The 13,704-nt window shown below is 40.6% G+C and overlaps 1 protein-coding gene across 1 annotated transcript in view; it reads right to left on the bottom strand.

Moving 5' to 3' along the window:
- Positions 1-13,704, bottom strand: part of LOC124606222 (BAI1-associated protein 3) — a 514,351-nt gene that overhangs the window by 243,968 nt on the left and 256,679 nt on the right. The window contains exons 10-11 of the mRNA XM_047138196.1: positions 7,978-8,085; positions 3,015-3,152 (exon numbers count right to left, since the gene is read on the bottom strand). Of these exons, the coding sequence (XP_046994152.1) occupies positions 3,015-3,152; positions 7,978-8,085 (246 nt within the window). The remainder of the gene's footprint in view (positions 1-3,014; positions 3,153-7,977; positions 8,086-13,704) is intronic.

The following is a 13,704-nucleotide window of genomic DNA, read 5'->3' as shown; positions in this document are numbered from 1 at the left end:
GGCAACTCACTCACCCTTCACAACCTTTCCAGCAAACCTCAACCTCCTCTCATTGCACACAAACCCAGTCTCTCCCATCTACTCAATCTCCCACTTCCAGCTCCACTCCCTCCAAAACCTCAAAATTCCAATCAACACAATCTGGAACCACAATACCCTAATTCAGTAGTTAACCTTTCCTCCAAACCTCTCTCCCAATCCGAAACCTCTGTCCTATCCAAAGGCCTCACCTTCAGCCCCACTCCCAGATTCAACCAAACAGCCCTCGTCAAAGATTTACTGTCCTACACTCGTACTCTCTGTTGGAAATATCACTTTGCCACGAAGAAAAATGATCCTAATCCTACTCCTAATGATCCGACTCCTCAAGACACCATCCAAATTGAACCCTGCCTGGAACAGTTCCGTCCTCCGTCACAGCGGGACCCACCTCCTCTTCCTCAAAATCACCCTCTCCAAACCTTCCAGGAATTTCTGACTTCCAGCCTTGCATCTCAATCCTTCTTAAAAAACCTTAATCCTACACCCAACATCACCACTGCTGAAGCCCAGGCTATCCGTGATCTGAAGGCTGACCGATCCATCGTCATTCTTCCGGCGGACAAGGGTTCCACGACCGTGGTACTTGATCGTCGGGAGTATGTGGCTGAGGGACTGCGTCAGCTTTCAGACAACACCACATACAAAGTTTGCCAAGGTAACCCCATTCCCGATGTCCAGGCGGAGCTTCAAGGAATCCTCAGAACCTTAGGCCCCCTGCAAAACCTTTCACCTGACTCCATCAACCTCCTCACCCCACCGACACCCCGCACCCCTACCTTCTACCTTCTTCCTAAAATCCACAAACCCAATCATCCCGGCTGCCCCATTGTAGCTGGTTACCAATCCCCCACAGAACGTATCTCTGCCTACGTAGATCAACACCTTCAACCCATTACATGCAGTCTCCCAACCATCATCAAAGACACCAACCACTTCCTTAAACGCCTGGAATCCTTACCCAATCTGTTACCCCCGGAAACCATCCTTGTAACCATTGATGCCACGTCCTTATACACAAATATTCCGCACGTCCAGGGCCTCGCTGCGATGGAGCATTTCCTTTCACGCCGATCACCTGCCACCCTACCTAAAACCTCTTTCCTCATTACCTTAGCCAGCTTCATCCTGACCCACAACTTCTTCACTTTTGAAGGCCAGACATACCAACAATTAAAGGGAACAGCCATGGGTACCAGGATGGCCCCCTCGTACGCCAACCTATTCATGGGTCGCTTAGAGGAAGCCTTCTTGGTTACCCAAGTCTGCCAACCCAAAGTTTGGTACAGATTTATTGATGACATCTTCATGATCTGGACTCACAGTGAAGAAGAACTCCAGAATTTCCTCTCCAACCTCAACTCCTTTGGTTCTATCAGATTCACCTGATCCTACTCCAAATCCCATGCCACTTTCCTTGACGTTGACCTCCACCTGTCCAATGGCCAACTTCACACGTCCGTCCACATCAAACCCACCAACAAGCAACAGTACCTCCATTATGACAGCTGCCACCCATTCCACATCAAACGGTCCCTTCCCTACAGCCTAGGTCTTCGTGGCAAACGAATCTGCTCCAATCCGGAATCCCTGAATCATTACACCAACAACCTGAAAACAGCTTTCGCAGCCCGCTACTACCCTCCTGACCTGGTACAGAAGCAAATAACCAGAGCCACTTCCTCGTCCCCCTCAAACCCATAATCCCCCACAGAAGAACCACAAAAGTGCCCCACTTGTGACAGGATACTTTCCGGGACTGGACCAGACTCTGAATGTGGCTCTCCAGCAGGGATACGACTTCCTCAAATCCTGCCCTGAAATGAGATCCATCCTTCATGAAATCCTCCCCACTCCGCCAAGAGTGTCTTTCCGGCATCCACCTAACCTTCGTAACCTGTTAGTTCATCCCTATGAAATCCCCAAACCACCTTCCCTACCCTCTGGCTCCTATCCTTGTAACCGCCCCCGATGCAAAACCTGTCCCATGCACCCTCCAACCACCACCTACTCCAGTCCTGTAACCCGGAAGGTGTACACGATCAAAGGTAGAGCCACGTGTGAAAGCACCCACGTGATTTACCAACTGACCTGCCTACACTGTGATGCATTCTATGTGGGAATGACCAGCAACAAACTGTCCATTCGCATGAATGGACACAGGCAGACAGTGTTTGTTGGTAATGAGGATCACCCTGTGGCTAAACATGCCTTGGTGCACAGCCAGCACATCTTGGCACAGTGTTACACCGTCCGGGTTATCTGGATACTTCCCACCAACACCAACCTATCCGAACTCCGGAGATGGGAACTAGCCCTTCAGTATATCCTCTCTTCTCGTCATCCGCCAGGCCTCAATCTCCGCTAATTTCAAGTTGCCGCCACTCATACCTCACCTGTCTTTCAACAACTTCTTTGCCTCTACACTTCTGCCTCGACTGACATCTCTGCCCAAACTCTTTGTCATTAAATATGTCTGCTTGTGTCTGTATGTGTGGATGGATATGTGCGTGTGTGCGAGTGTATACCTGTCCTTTTTTCCCCCTAAGGTAAGTCTTTCCGCTCCCGGGATTGGAATGACTCCTTACCCTCTCCCTGAAACCCACTTCCTTTCGTCTTCCCCCCTCCTACCCTCTTTCCTGATGAGGCAACAGTTTGTTGTGAAAGCTTGAATTTTGTGTGTATGTTTGTGTTTGTTTGTGTGTCTATCGACCTGCCAGCGCTTTCGTTCGGTAAGTCACCTCATCTTTGTTTTTATATATAATTTTTCCCACGTGGAATGTTTCCTTCTATTTTTTTTATATATATATATATATATATATATATATATATATATATATATATATATATGTAATTAACATTTGTAAGACTTTATGAAGCATCATAACCTCATTAATTACTTCTACATCTTTCAGGTGATTTCATTCAAACATTGGTATGACAAATTAACATAATTTGAAAGTATGGTATCTCACCTTTCAAATAAACTGTTGTAGAAATCTAACCCTTTCTGAAGATCAACAATTAACAATGTAATGAGATGGATCAAACTGTGTATAACAACATCTTGATTCCCTGAACTTGGTTTATGGTATGTATGGATTTCTTCATACCTGTAAAATATTTAAGATAAGTCACTTGTCAAGAACAAGCAATATGTTTAAAATGTCTTTGTTCCCATACTTTGCTAAAAACTATACTATGTTGTTAAGTAAAATATAAAATAGAGTATATAATCACCTAAAATATATACTACGGCTTGTCATAAATTAAAGCAGGTACACATTCTTGCAAAAACTGCTAGGTTACTATATTTTTGTTCTTCTAACTGATATCACTATTATTTATAACTGAAAATTGCTGGAAACAGGCATCAGTATGGAGCATTTTCACGTATTGAGGACCGAGATGGGTTGAAGTGGGAGGAACACACATGTGTGTGTATCTGTCCTATTTTTGTGTGCCGCAGTGCAACTAATTCATATGTTACATCATCATGTGAGTGACTGTATGTCAAGATGACATTCTTTTCAGAGTAGCTACTATTTGCATTTTAGTAGAAATTGGTGAAACTATAATATAAACAACAACTGAGTATGGTGAGAGAAAGTGATTGGCAATTTCTTAAAGTAGGTGTGTTTATACTCATACACATCAATTCCTGATTTATAATAAATTAAAAATGGAAACAAATTATAGCTCAAATAAAATTACTTTGTAGTTGCATTGGCAGGGAAAATGTGTATTAAAGAGCAGCCAGCCATGTTTCACAAGGCTCTGCATGTACCTACAAAACCAACAACACAGCAAGCATATGGTTTTCAAGAAAGAGCTGTAGTTGGCTGGCAGCTAGACCTTACCACTCAAATATCAATCACAAAGTTACTTTAAACAAATTATAAAATGATTGTAATTGGTTGTTTGTACACTTGACAGAAGTAGCATACAATAGCAGCTTCTCTCTGTTAAAGTATAACTGGACTTATTCTACATCCCTGAAGGTGGGATTTACAGAACAAAATGAGTGAATCAATAAATGAACAGAATGAAAACATGCATTTCTTATGAACACCATGGAGATAATTAGGAAGATGAGTACCTATTTGCATGTGTTCTCACTCTTTTTTTGTACTGTGGACCAAGATAAATGGGGGGAGGGGGGGGGGAGGAGCAAGCACACACATGCATATGCATTGCATGTACATGCATTAAAGCTGAAAGGAAGCTAGTGAGGGCATTTTAGGAGGATTATATGATCAGGTTAGGAAGGAAAAATGGCCATCATTTTTTAAGGAACCATCATGGCAATTGTTTTAATCACTTTATACAGTTTGAGAAAAGAATAGAAAATCTAAATCTGGGTGGTGACTTGGTACATCTAAAAGTTTGATAGCTACAGCTACAGATGAGCATGTGATCTTTCTGTGTGCCAAGTTGCAACTAATTCAAATATTACATCAGCAGGTGAGTGATAACCTGTCTTCTTTGTCAATAAATTGTTTCAGAGTATGAAATTTGATCACTGTTGCAGTCTAACTTTAATACAATAAGTCAGTGGTCAACAGTTCATGAAACTGACACATTCAAAAACTTCAAAAAGCCCAGGTTAAAATAAATATAGTTAAGCTGTAAGGACATTTTATTCATCACACACTGAGAATACTGTTTTCAGTAAAATGTTTTACTCTCATTTCTGTAATGTTATTTTAACTGTTAACAATTTGGTATCAGTTCACTGACCCTTGCATATTTGTCTCCCACATTCACAGATATGCATTGCAGGCCAGGCATGGACCCTGCCTTACCTTGGGAGGTTCTCTGTCACCAGAAGAGTCACTGAGCTGTTGGCTGCCAAGCTACATAAAACTGCCATAGCATCTGTGGGCACAAGCTGTGCCAATATGTGGTTCACAAATCACAGCAAACAGCACTGCAGGATCACGCACCAACTTGCGTCCACGAGTTCACATGTCCATGTGATACTGCTCCTGCATTCCTCTGCTTACTAGTACTTACATCACTGTTGAGCCCCTTGATCAGTTCAGCTGTGGACTCCTGACTGACCACCAGCTGCCCTCAAGACTACCACAGCTGCTGCCCATCCAACAGTGCCTCCGCTGTCAGTGCCAATGAATGCCTGTGAGCTGCTCTGGAAGGCTCCACTTCACTGGACCTCTTCCTCATCACTGCATCATGGGACCATGTCTGTATGCCTCCTCAGCACCTCCCTGCTCATCGCCACTACCAATGATTGTGGACTTTGTCATAGTGGGCACTTGCTATGTAGAAGGTCATTTCAGTTGTACTAATGTGTGAACCTTCATCCTTTAAAGCAGTACTGAGTTATATTATGATTAACAAACAAACAGTCGTTATCCTAAACTGTGCATATTAATCAATACCTTAGTACACCATTCTACCAAGGATATTTGAACTGATGACTTCTTTCATTGCCCATATTAACATCTACTGGTGATGAGTAGAATGGTATTGTGATACATGTGACACTCATAATTAGTGTGGATTCTAAGTGTAGTCTCTGCTCAAGATTCATCCACTCCAGCTAATGCTCTTGGTTTGTTGTCTGCAGCACCAGATCCTGGTCTCGTCTGTCACCTGGCTATGTTCCCTCTGCCATGGCAAGCACAAAGCTGCCATGCCTTGTCACATTCCAATCTGACTGTGCAGCCACAGCTGGCTTCTTCCCCATAGATGGTGACATCATGGCACAACAATGATGACAAAGCCACTTCAAATGTGTTTCAGTGTTTCTTGGTGTGTCTTCATTAATTTTTACTGTAGCAGGATTCTTCAATTGTGTGATTTTGCTTGTGTGTTCATTCATCAGTGTAGTCATGTTATTGTATTGTGCCAATCTGTATTTGAATCCTTTGAAAACGGAAGTATGTCCAACTGTGTACCAGACATGGACTGTCAAATTCTTGGATTCAATACCTGTGTTCAGCTGTTTGGCTGTTTCGATTCTGATAGGTGTTCCTTTGCAATCTGTGTACAAATTTCTCAGCAGATGCAAGTTCTTGACAATGTTATCTCTCCTGCGTAGTCTGGTCAGTCTTTTCATGTGGTTTTCCAATGCACATTCTCTTACTTGCTGTCATTAGTCTGTGAATTCCTCAAGTTTTTGTGTTCGTTTGGGTCCTAGTTCCCTTGCAGCGCGTTCTCAATCACTGGAACTATTGTTGCCTCCAGCTTACCCATTCAGGAATTTGACAGTTCATCATTGCCTCCAGCCCTTCCATTCAGGGGTTGGGCAACTTAGGACCTGCTGCAGAGCATCATTCACCCAGGTTCTCCGGTTTTTTTGCCACAGCATTCAGACAGAGCATCCAGGAGTTATGTGTGTAGCAAGCTGGGCCTCCTGCTGTCACACTTGTTTACTATATTCTAATGCTGTGTAGCACTCTATTCCTGTTCACAGAATTCTACACGAGATATCAATCTGGTACTGGTGCAGCTCATGTACATGACAACATCAAACTCCAACATATTCGCTGTTGGCCCTTTCATCATCAGTCCAGTATTTGACAGCCTGTCCTGTCTGCTCTCTCTCTCTCTCTCTCTCTCTCTCTCTCTCTCTCTCTCTCTCTGGCAATGTCATGCTCAACCTTCCAGTCATTGCCAGTCCTATCACAGCTGGCCCTCACAATGTCATCCCCAGCCATTATCAGCACTGTCACTGTTGTCGCAGGTGTGCCCAGTCATGGCCAGCCCCTCTCAAAGCTGTTCCCAGAAGTCAGCAACACCACCACCTCCTATGTGGCTGTCCCTGTACCTAACCAGCCACCCCTGCTGGTAATGCCAGTCTCATTGTGTGTTCTTCCAGGCCTGGGTTGCACCTTCTCAGACTCTTTGCTGCAAGCCCTGCCTCTACACAAGCCTTCACTGTCACTGCCAAAGGTGGCCAGTTGTCATTACCCTGCTTGGAAACAGTGTGCTTTTTTTGTTGGGGTCAGTTTTTTTTATGTTAATTAAAATATTGCTCTATTGTCTTGTTCCAATCTGTTCTGGTGGTCGTGCGGTGCCTCCTCCACTGAGTGCTATGTGCCTTGAGATGGTTGCACTATCTCCCCCTTGGGGTGGGGGGGGGGGGGGGAAGTGTAGTGTATTGCAGGGCTGAGCCTCTGCATATTTGTCCAGCACACTTGCAGATATGCTTTGCAGGACAGACACGGCCCTGCGTTACCTTGGGAGGTTGTTTGTCAACAGAAGAGTTACCGAGCTGTTGACTGACAAGCCTCCTGCAGCTGTCACAATGCCTGGCGGCGCAAACCATGCTGATACGTTGTGCACAAGCCATGGTAAACAGTGCTGTAGTCACAGGCAGCTCCTTACATCTGCACGGTCACACGTCCATGTGACACCATGCTTTTATTCCTCTGCTGACAGCTACTTAGGTTGCCACTCAGCCCTCAATGGCCAGTTCAGCTCTGGACTATGCTTTGAATCAAAATGCCTGTTGCTTCTGCTACCCATCCCATAGTGCTGTCTCATGCCTTTGGCAAGATTACAGCCACTGTATGCCTGTCAGCTGTTTCAGAAGACCCCACTTTGCCTTCAGCTGGATCATAGCCACTGCATGCCCATCATTCGCTATGACAGGTACTTCTTCACCATCGCCTGGATCATAGCCACTGAACTCCTGTGAGCCACTTCGGAAGGCTCTGCTTCACTGGACCTGCTCCTCGACAGCCCAGGAGATCACGGCCTTATGGGAGCATGTTGCTCTGACTCCATGGCACCTCCCTGCTCGTCACTACTACTGATGATGGTGGACATTGTCACAGTGGGCACTCACTACATATTGTCACAGAATGACATTTCAGTTGTACTCATGTGTGAATCTTCATCCTCTAAAGCTATACCGCACTGAGTTAGCTCATGGTTAATAAAAGAGTAATGAATGAATTACAATCTTACCATTCCAGTGTTCCTTTCTTAAGAGCTGTAATAATCTCGCCTCTAATTTCTTTGTTGAAGGGGCAACATTTCCAGAATGCTTTCATATTTGCCAAAAGACCAAGACACCTGTTCAAAAGAAATGATATATTATGTTTATGTAGAAGGTCATTAACTTAGCTACAATTTTCTTATAAATAAACTGATATGAAATACAAAATTAAAAGTAAAGAATGAAGTACAATTTTACATCTGTATAAACAAAAAACTAGTAAGACATGAGAGACTTAGAAAGTAGAACATCAGACTGTTGGTTGAGGGTTCTTTTTTTGAGTCCAAATAAAAAATATTCTCTTGATTTAATATTCCTTTGAACATCATAACTACATGGTATCTGATCAATTAGTACAAGATTATGAACATAGTGAGGGCAATGTGGGGGGGGGGGGGGGGGGGGAGGGGGCAACAAGGGAGTGATATGGAGATCAAATAAATAAAAATCACATACAAAAAAATTTTAAAAAAAGAAGAAAGTGGTTACATATCAGACTATGGATCTAAAGAACTCGCATTGAAACTCTGGTTAATCCTTGGATTTTCCTCTGTTACTTATCACTTCTTTCATGTCTTGAAATGTGAAAAATGCCAAGATGTACTGTGGTACAGAGTTCACATAACTGTTGGTCCCTCCCATAACAGGCTGGGCAACTAAGTTCAAAGGTCATAGGAAGGCCACAGCATATCTTCTGCAATAGGACCATGCCAAATAAAACACTGTGGTGTTCAAACCAACCTTCAGGTTGCTAATAGCTTTAATTTTTTGCAATGCTCTGCAGTGTAATCTGGAATGGAGCCACAATAATAGGACACATGTAATATAAAATGGTTCAAGCTTTACTCTTTGCTGCAGAATCAATTAATATGATTTTGAGCTGCATATCTGTGTTCACGCAAAAGTTAACCTAGTAAAGGGGAGAGGCAGGGGAGGAGGGGGAGGCATAAGTGGCTCAAATAGATGTAGGTAGCAGCAATTATGCAGAGATGAAGAAGCTACATAGGATAGATTAGCCCACAAAAGCAGAATCAAACTCATCTTTGGACTGAAGATTACAACAGCTTAGTTGCAGAGTTTTGAAATGAACAATCAGTCTTTTGTGTCACATGTTAACAATATTTCAGCAACAGAGTGAATTTTCATTTTCAGTTGCACTAAAAGTCTGCTAATGGGATAATGGAGCCTCTTCATCTTTTGTAAGTTTATCTGAAGATGGTTATCAATCAACTAAAACTGGTTATCAGAAAATTGTAATTTTATGTTCTACTGTGATCAAGACTATTTTTTAAAAAAGTTACAAATAATAGAGATTGCTGTATCTCCATCATTCAGTGCTACAAGATCTCACAAAAAGTCATGTTTGGTTGCAAACCCAGAGACACATATAAAGCTCTGTTTAAGATCTCTGGTATTCCTCCTTTACCATGTGTATCTACATTACAAAAACTCTTATATTCTTTAAAATGCACACTAGATTCGAACTCTTATGGTAATCAGCGAAATGCTGCAAATAATAAGAATAATGGGCAAGGGGCATTATATTAGTGGTGTGTGGGTAGGTTGAGAATTTGGGTCTGATGGGAGGCATGCTAGGGTAGTCCATGCAGTTGCAATGACCACTGTGCCTGGATGGCTTAGTGGTCAGAGCGCCTACCAAGTATGCACATGACCCAGTTTGAATCCCATTTTGGCACAAATTTTCAACTTACCCCATTGACGTAGATCAGTGCCTCCTTGCAGCCTATGTCTGTCATTCCCTTATATTTTAAAATAAATGTGATAGGCAAGGACAGTAGATTGGAAAAACAACTGTGATGTTTAAGATCACTTTATCATCATTTTCGTCATCATTGACTCGCAAATTGCTGAAGTGGCATCAACTAAAAAGGACCTTGTTTCACTCTTTTAGATGAGATCACAACCCCAGGATAGAAGCAAAACTTTGGACCCCAGTCCATCGTAGTTAAAAATATTTTAGCTGATGCATAACTTTAGTCTGGTCATTGTAGTATAATTGGTGAATGTGTAATAATGTATGCAATTTGTTAAAAAATAGTCATTGATGTAAGTGTACATTAAGCTATGGATCAATACCTAAGAAGCTGAGATTATCTTTGCCTTGTCATCATGTTTATCTATGTATTATCATCTTTGTGAATCAGTAATGTACTTGAAAATGGGCTTCCAATCTGAAACCTAGATTGTGCAATAACATTGATAATAAATTGTGAAACAAGGCTAAAAAACAGTGTTTGTTTAGTTAATTTACAATGTTTCACCAAGAACCCACAGTTGATTCAATTAAAATGCAAGGTAAAATTACAAATGTGTCATGAAATTAGAGGGTGTGCACTGTGTTTACTGTATGTGTGTAATAGTGGTAATCAATACATCAGCTAAATCCAGTGTTGTACCCCACACAGCATTATGTAGAGCTGCAGCAGCAGAAGACAAACTCAACATAAGACAGATTTAAACTTTGAACAAACAAAGGTGTTGTGTCATTTTATTGGATTTTAGAACTCTAGAATTAGTGAAAATATGCATAAATTGTAAACTAGTCAACCAAGAGAGTATTTTCCATGTAATCTCTACATGGGATGCTGCGTTATCAGAAATTCCCTATGACACATGTACAGCAAATGTTATGAATTGGTAATTCTTGACGAAACATCTTGTCCCCTATCAATGCCTCCCTCACCAGTGGCCAGGACTTTCATGTAAAATGCATGTGGTGCTCCCTCAGGAGAGCACATGCACACAACAAAAGATGAATTTATGCAGACTTCTAGTTCTTAAGTGTTAAACTTATTGAAAAACTAGCCAATCTGGCAACGCTTCAAATTGCAAAACAGGTGTGTGAACTGGGTATATGTCCCAATCAGGTCTCCTTGGGAAATGTGTGAGGATGGAAATTTTGTCTCCTCATTGAAATTTTGCCTGTTTTGAAGATATGGAACTTGGAAGTATAGAATATGAATTAATGTTATATGTTTTTTTAAATGTTTTGCACACAATACAATTACAAAATTTAAGTGTATACATTTCCATTTTTGGGATACTGTTGGTAAGAGTTTGAACTGCCTTTTTGAACTACCAGTTCATGAAAGGGCATATCCATGTGAAAAATTTGTCTAGGAAGGAAACGAAACAGCATATTTTCACAGCACATATATAATATTACATATATACTACTGTGTATACAAGTGTTGTTTGTATAGTCTATGTTCCTAAAGTATAGAGTATAGTTTCAGTTTTTGTGATCCTGTACGGTAAAATTTAGAGAAAATAACCACATTAAAAACACTCACACTGTAAATCAACTCCAGTGTATTTGAATGTCTGACCTTGAGCCTTCTTTATCATTATTGCAAACAAAATCTTGATTTGCTTAAAGGGAATGGGTAAATCAGTTGTTATCATTGATATACAAAGTATGAGAGTGACCTCTCCAGTTGCTGGATCTGTGAGGACAGTGGTTTTAATGACACTATTTTGCACACTTTTAATCTGCAAATGGGTAGCATTACAATGTTTTGGATGATTCAGGATACATAGTATTATTCTAATCATAAGTAAATGAGAATGAATACAACTTTCCTAACACACAGTTTTTCTGTTAATACCAACAGTAGGAAAGAAAACAAAATTGCACATTTTCATAGCACAGCACAGCACAGCACTTTCTTCCTCACAGACAGTTTTAACAGAAAACCTATAGACTATTGTTTTAAAGAAAGGTACAGCCTACATACCTCTGAATGTTTATTGGTGTATTGCAAAAAAATTTGAAGTAAATAGGTCAAGAACTTTTAGAGATATTTGCTAACAATGTTTCCTCTTTATTTGTTATACTGGTATGTATAGTTTTCTTAGAAATGACATAAAAAGTGTAACACATAATTATATATTAAGAACATATAGCTCATGGCCATCCAAATGGTTATTGTGTGAAAATTGGAAATAAACTGGTCAAGAACTTTTTGAGATTTTTGGAAACTAGTTTTACCTGAAAGAGACACCATCACATAGGTGACACAAAGCCTGCATTATCATAAAGCTGAATTCTGTGATGCAGCTCACTATCTGCAGACATTCTTTATGCTGCTTTACCAATTAATAGAGAAAAAAATTACTTCTAGTGGTGCAGATGTAGTCTGCACATCACATCTACATAAACTAACTACATTTGAAACAAGAAAGCAAAGTTTATCAGCTATAAAATTAATTACCTAAGACTTTTTGTGGCTTTTGCACCTATAAAAAGAACTATTAAATTTGATGAGAAATATAGAAAGAAGTGCTGAGGACAACAAGCTGTATTCCTTAGTGAATATTACACAAGGATGTTTGATGTTTCTTAACAAAGCACATAAAACATAGTTCATATTTGTTATACTACTGATGGAGTAGAGCGGGAAAAAAAAAATCAGCTGGGAGTAATTTCATGACATATATAATATCGAGCAGGCTTTAGCAAGCTCAATAGAACAATGTAGCTCATTAGCATAGCAAGGGAAATTTGTGAATCACATAATTCATATCGCTTTGTAAGTGGATTTATCAGGCAACACAGACCTCACTAGATGAGAATAAAATCAAGCAAACACATCCCACACACATTACCAATAGTTTTTGATAACATGTGGAAGACATCATGAAGCAGACTGCAACACAGACAATTCCCCGATTTTGGACACGGATATTAAACTGAAAGCTCCACTTGAGAATAAGAACATTAAGAATTTTTGGTATTAATGGTGATAAACTGAAGACAGTGAATTAAGCCTGAATACCAACTACATATAAGTTTGGTAATTTAGCAGTGACCGGTGATGTAGGGAGTACATGGCACCAAGGGATGTGGTACTGAAACCAGTAGAGGCAAGTATCAGGACAGAAAAGAAGCAGAAAGGAAAGTGATAGCTAACAAAACAAAGAAGCAACTTAAGTCACAAGGGAGACAATAATACATAGGTAATGAGATTAGTGATCTTGGATCATCATAATGGCAGAGCACTATAACCAATGTAATCAATCAAAAACTCAGAATGGCGCTCGGATGAAAACCGTTTTCATTGTGGGTGGGAATGGTACAGAAATGGTCAGAAAAGACAAAATATTACAAAGCTTAGCAGATTACTTTACCATGAGATAATGTAATATATTCAAAAAGATTCTCAATCTAACAAGAATGTGCACAAAAGGAATGATGGATGCAGTTCAGTATAATGGAAAGGAATCTGAGTGGTTTTGGCTGAAATGTGAGCTGGAAGAGAATGATGCAATATTCTACTTTTACTTAATCAAGTGTTAGAATGGAGTAAAAACAACAGCATAGTGTAGAAGTGAATGAAGTGGGAGGCCTATATAGATGACATGATGGTGATGATAAAAGTCAAAGACAGTCTAAAGGACATGGTAAAAGGCATCATACAGCAGACTACAAAAGTGGGTCTACAGATCACAGTAAGTAAGAATGAATACATGGTATGAATATGTTGAGAAGTTCACATAACTGGCAGCTTCATTAATTATACACAGTGATATTACTTTGATTTAAAGGGAAAAAATACAAGCAAGAGAGAGATGTTTTTCAGTCTTTGAAAAACCTTCAGATTTTGAGTCCACTCATACAGAACAAAGATAATAATCTACAGCACCGTCATTTCCTGGAATATAATCTAACATTT

Source organism: Schistocerca americana, chromosome 3 (assembly GCF_021461395.2).
Source record: "Schistocerca americana isolate TAMUIC-IGC-003095 chromosome 3, iqSchAmer2.1, whole genome shotgun sequence".
In the NCBI taxonomy this organism is placed as follows: domain Eukaryota; kingdom Metazoa; phylum Arthropoda; class Insecta; order Orthoptera; family Acrididae; genus Schistocerca; species Schistocerca americana.
Note: the sequence above shows the minus strand (reverse complement) of the source record. Positions and strands in the feature narration are given on the sequence as shown.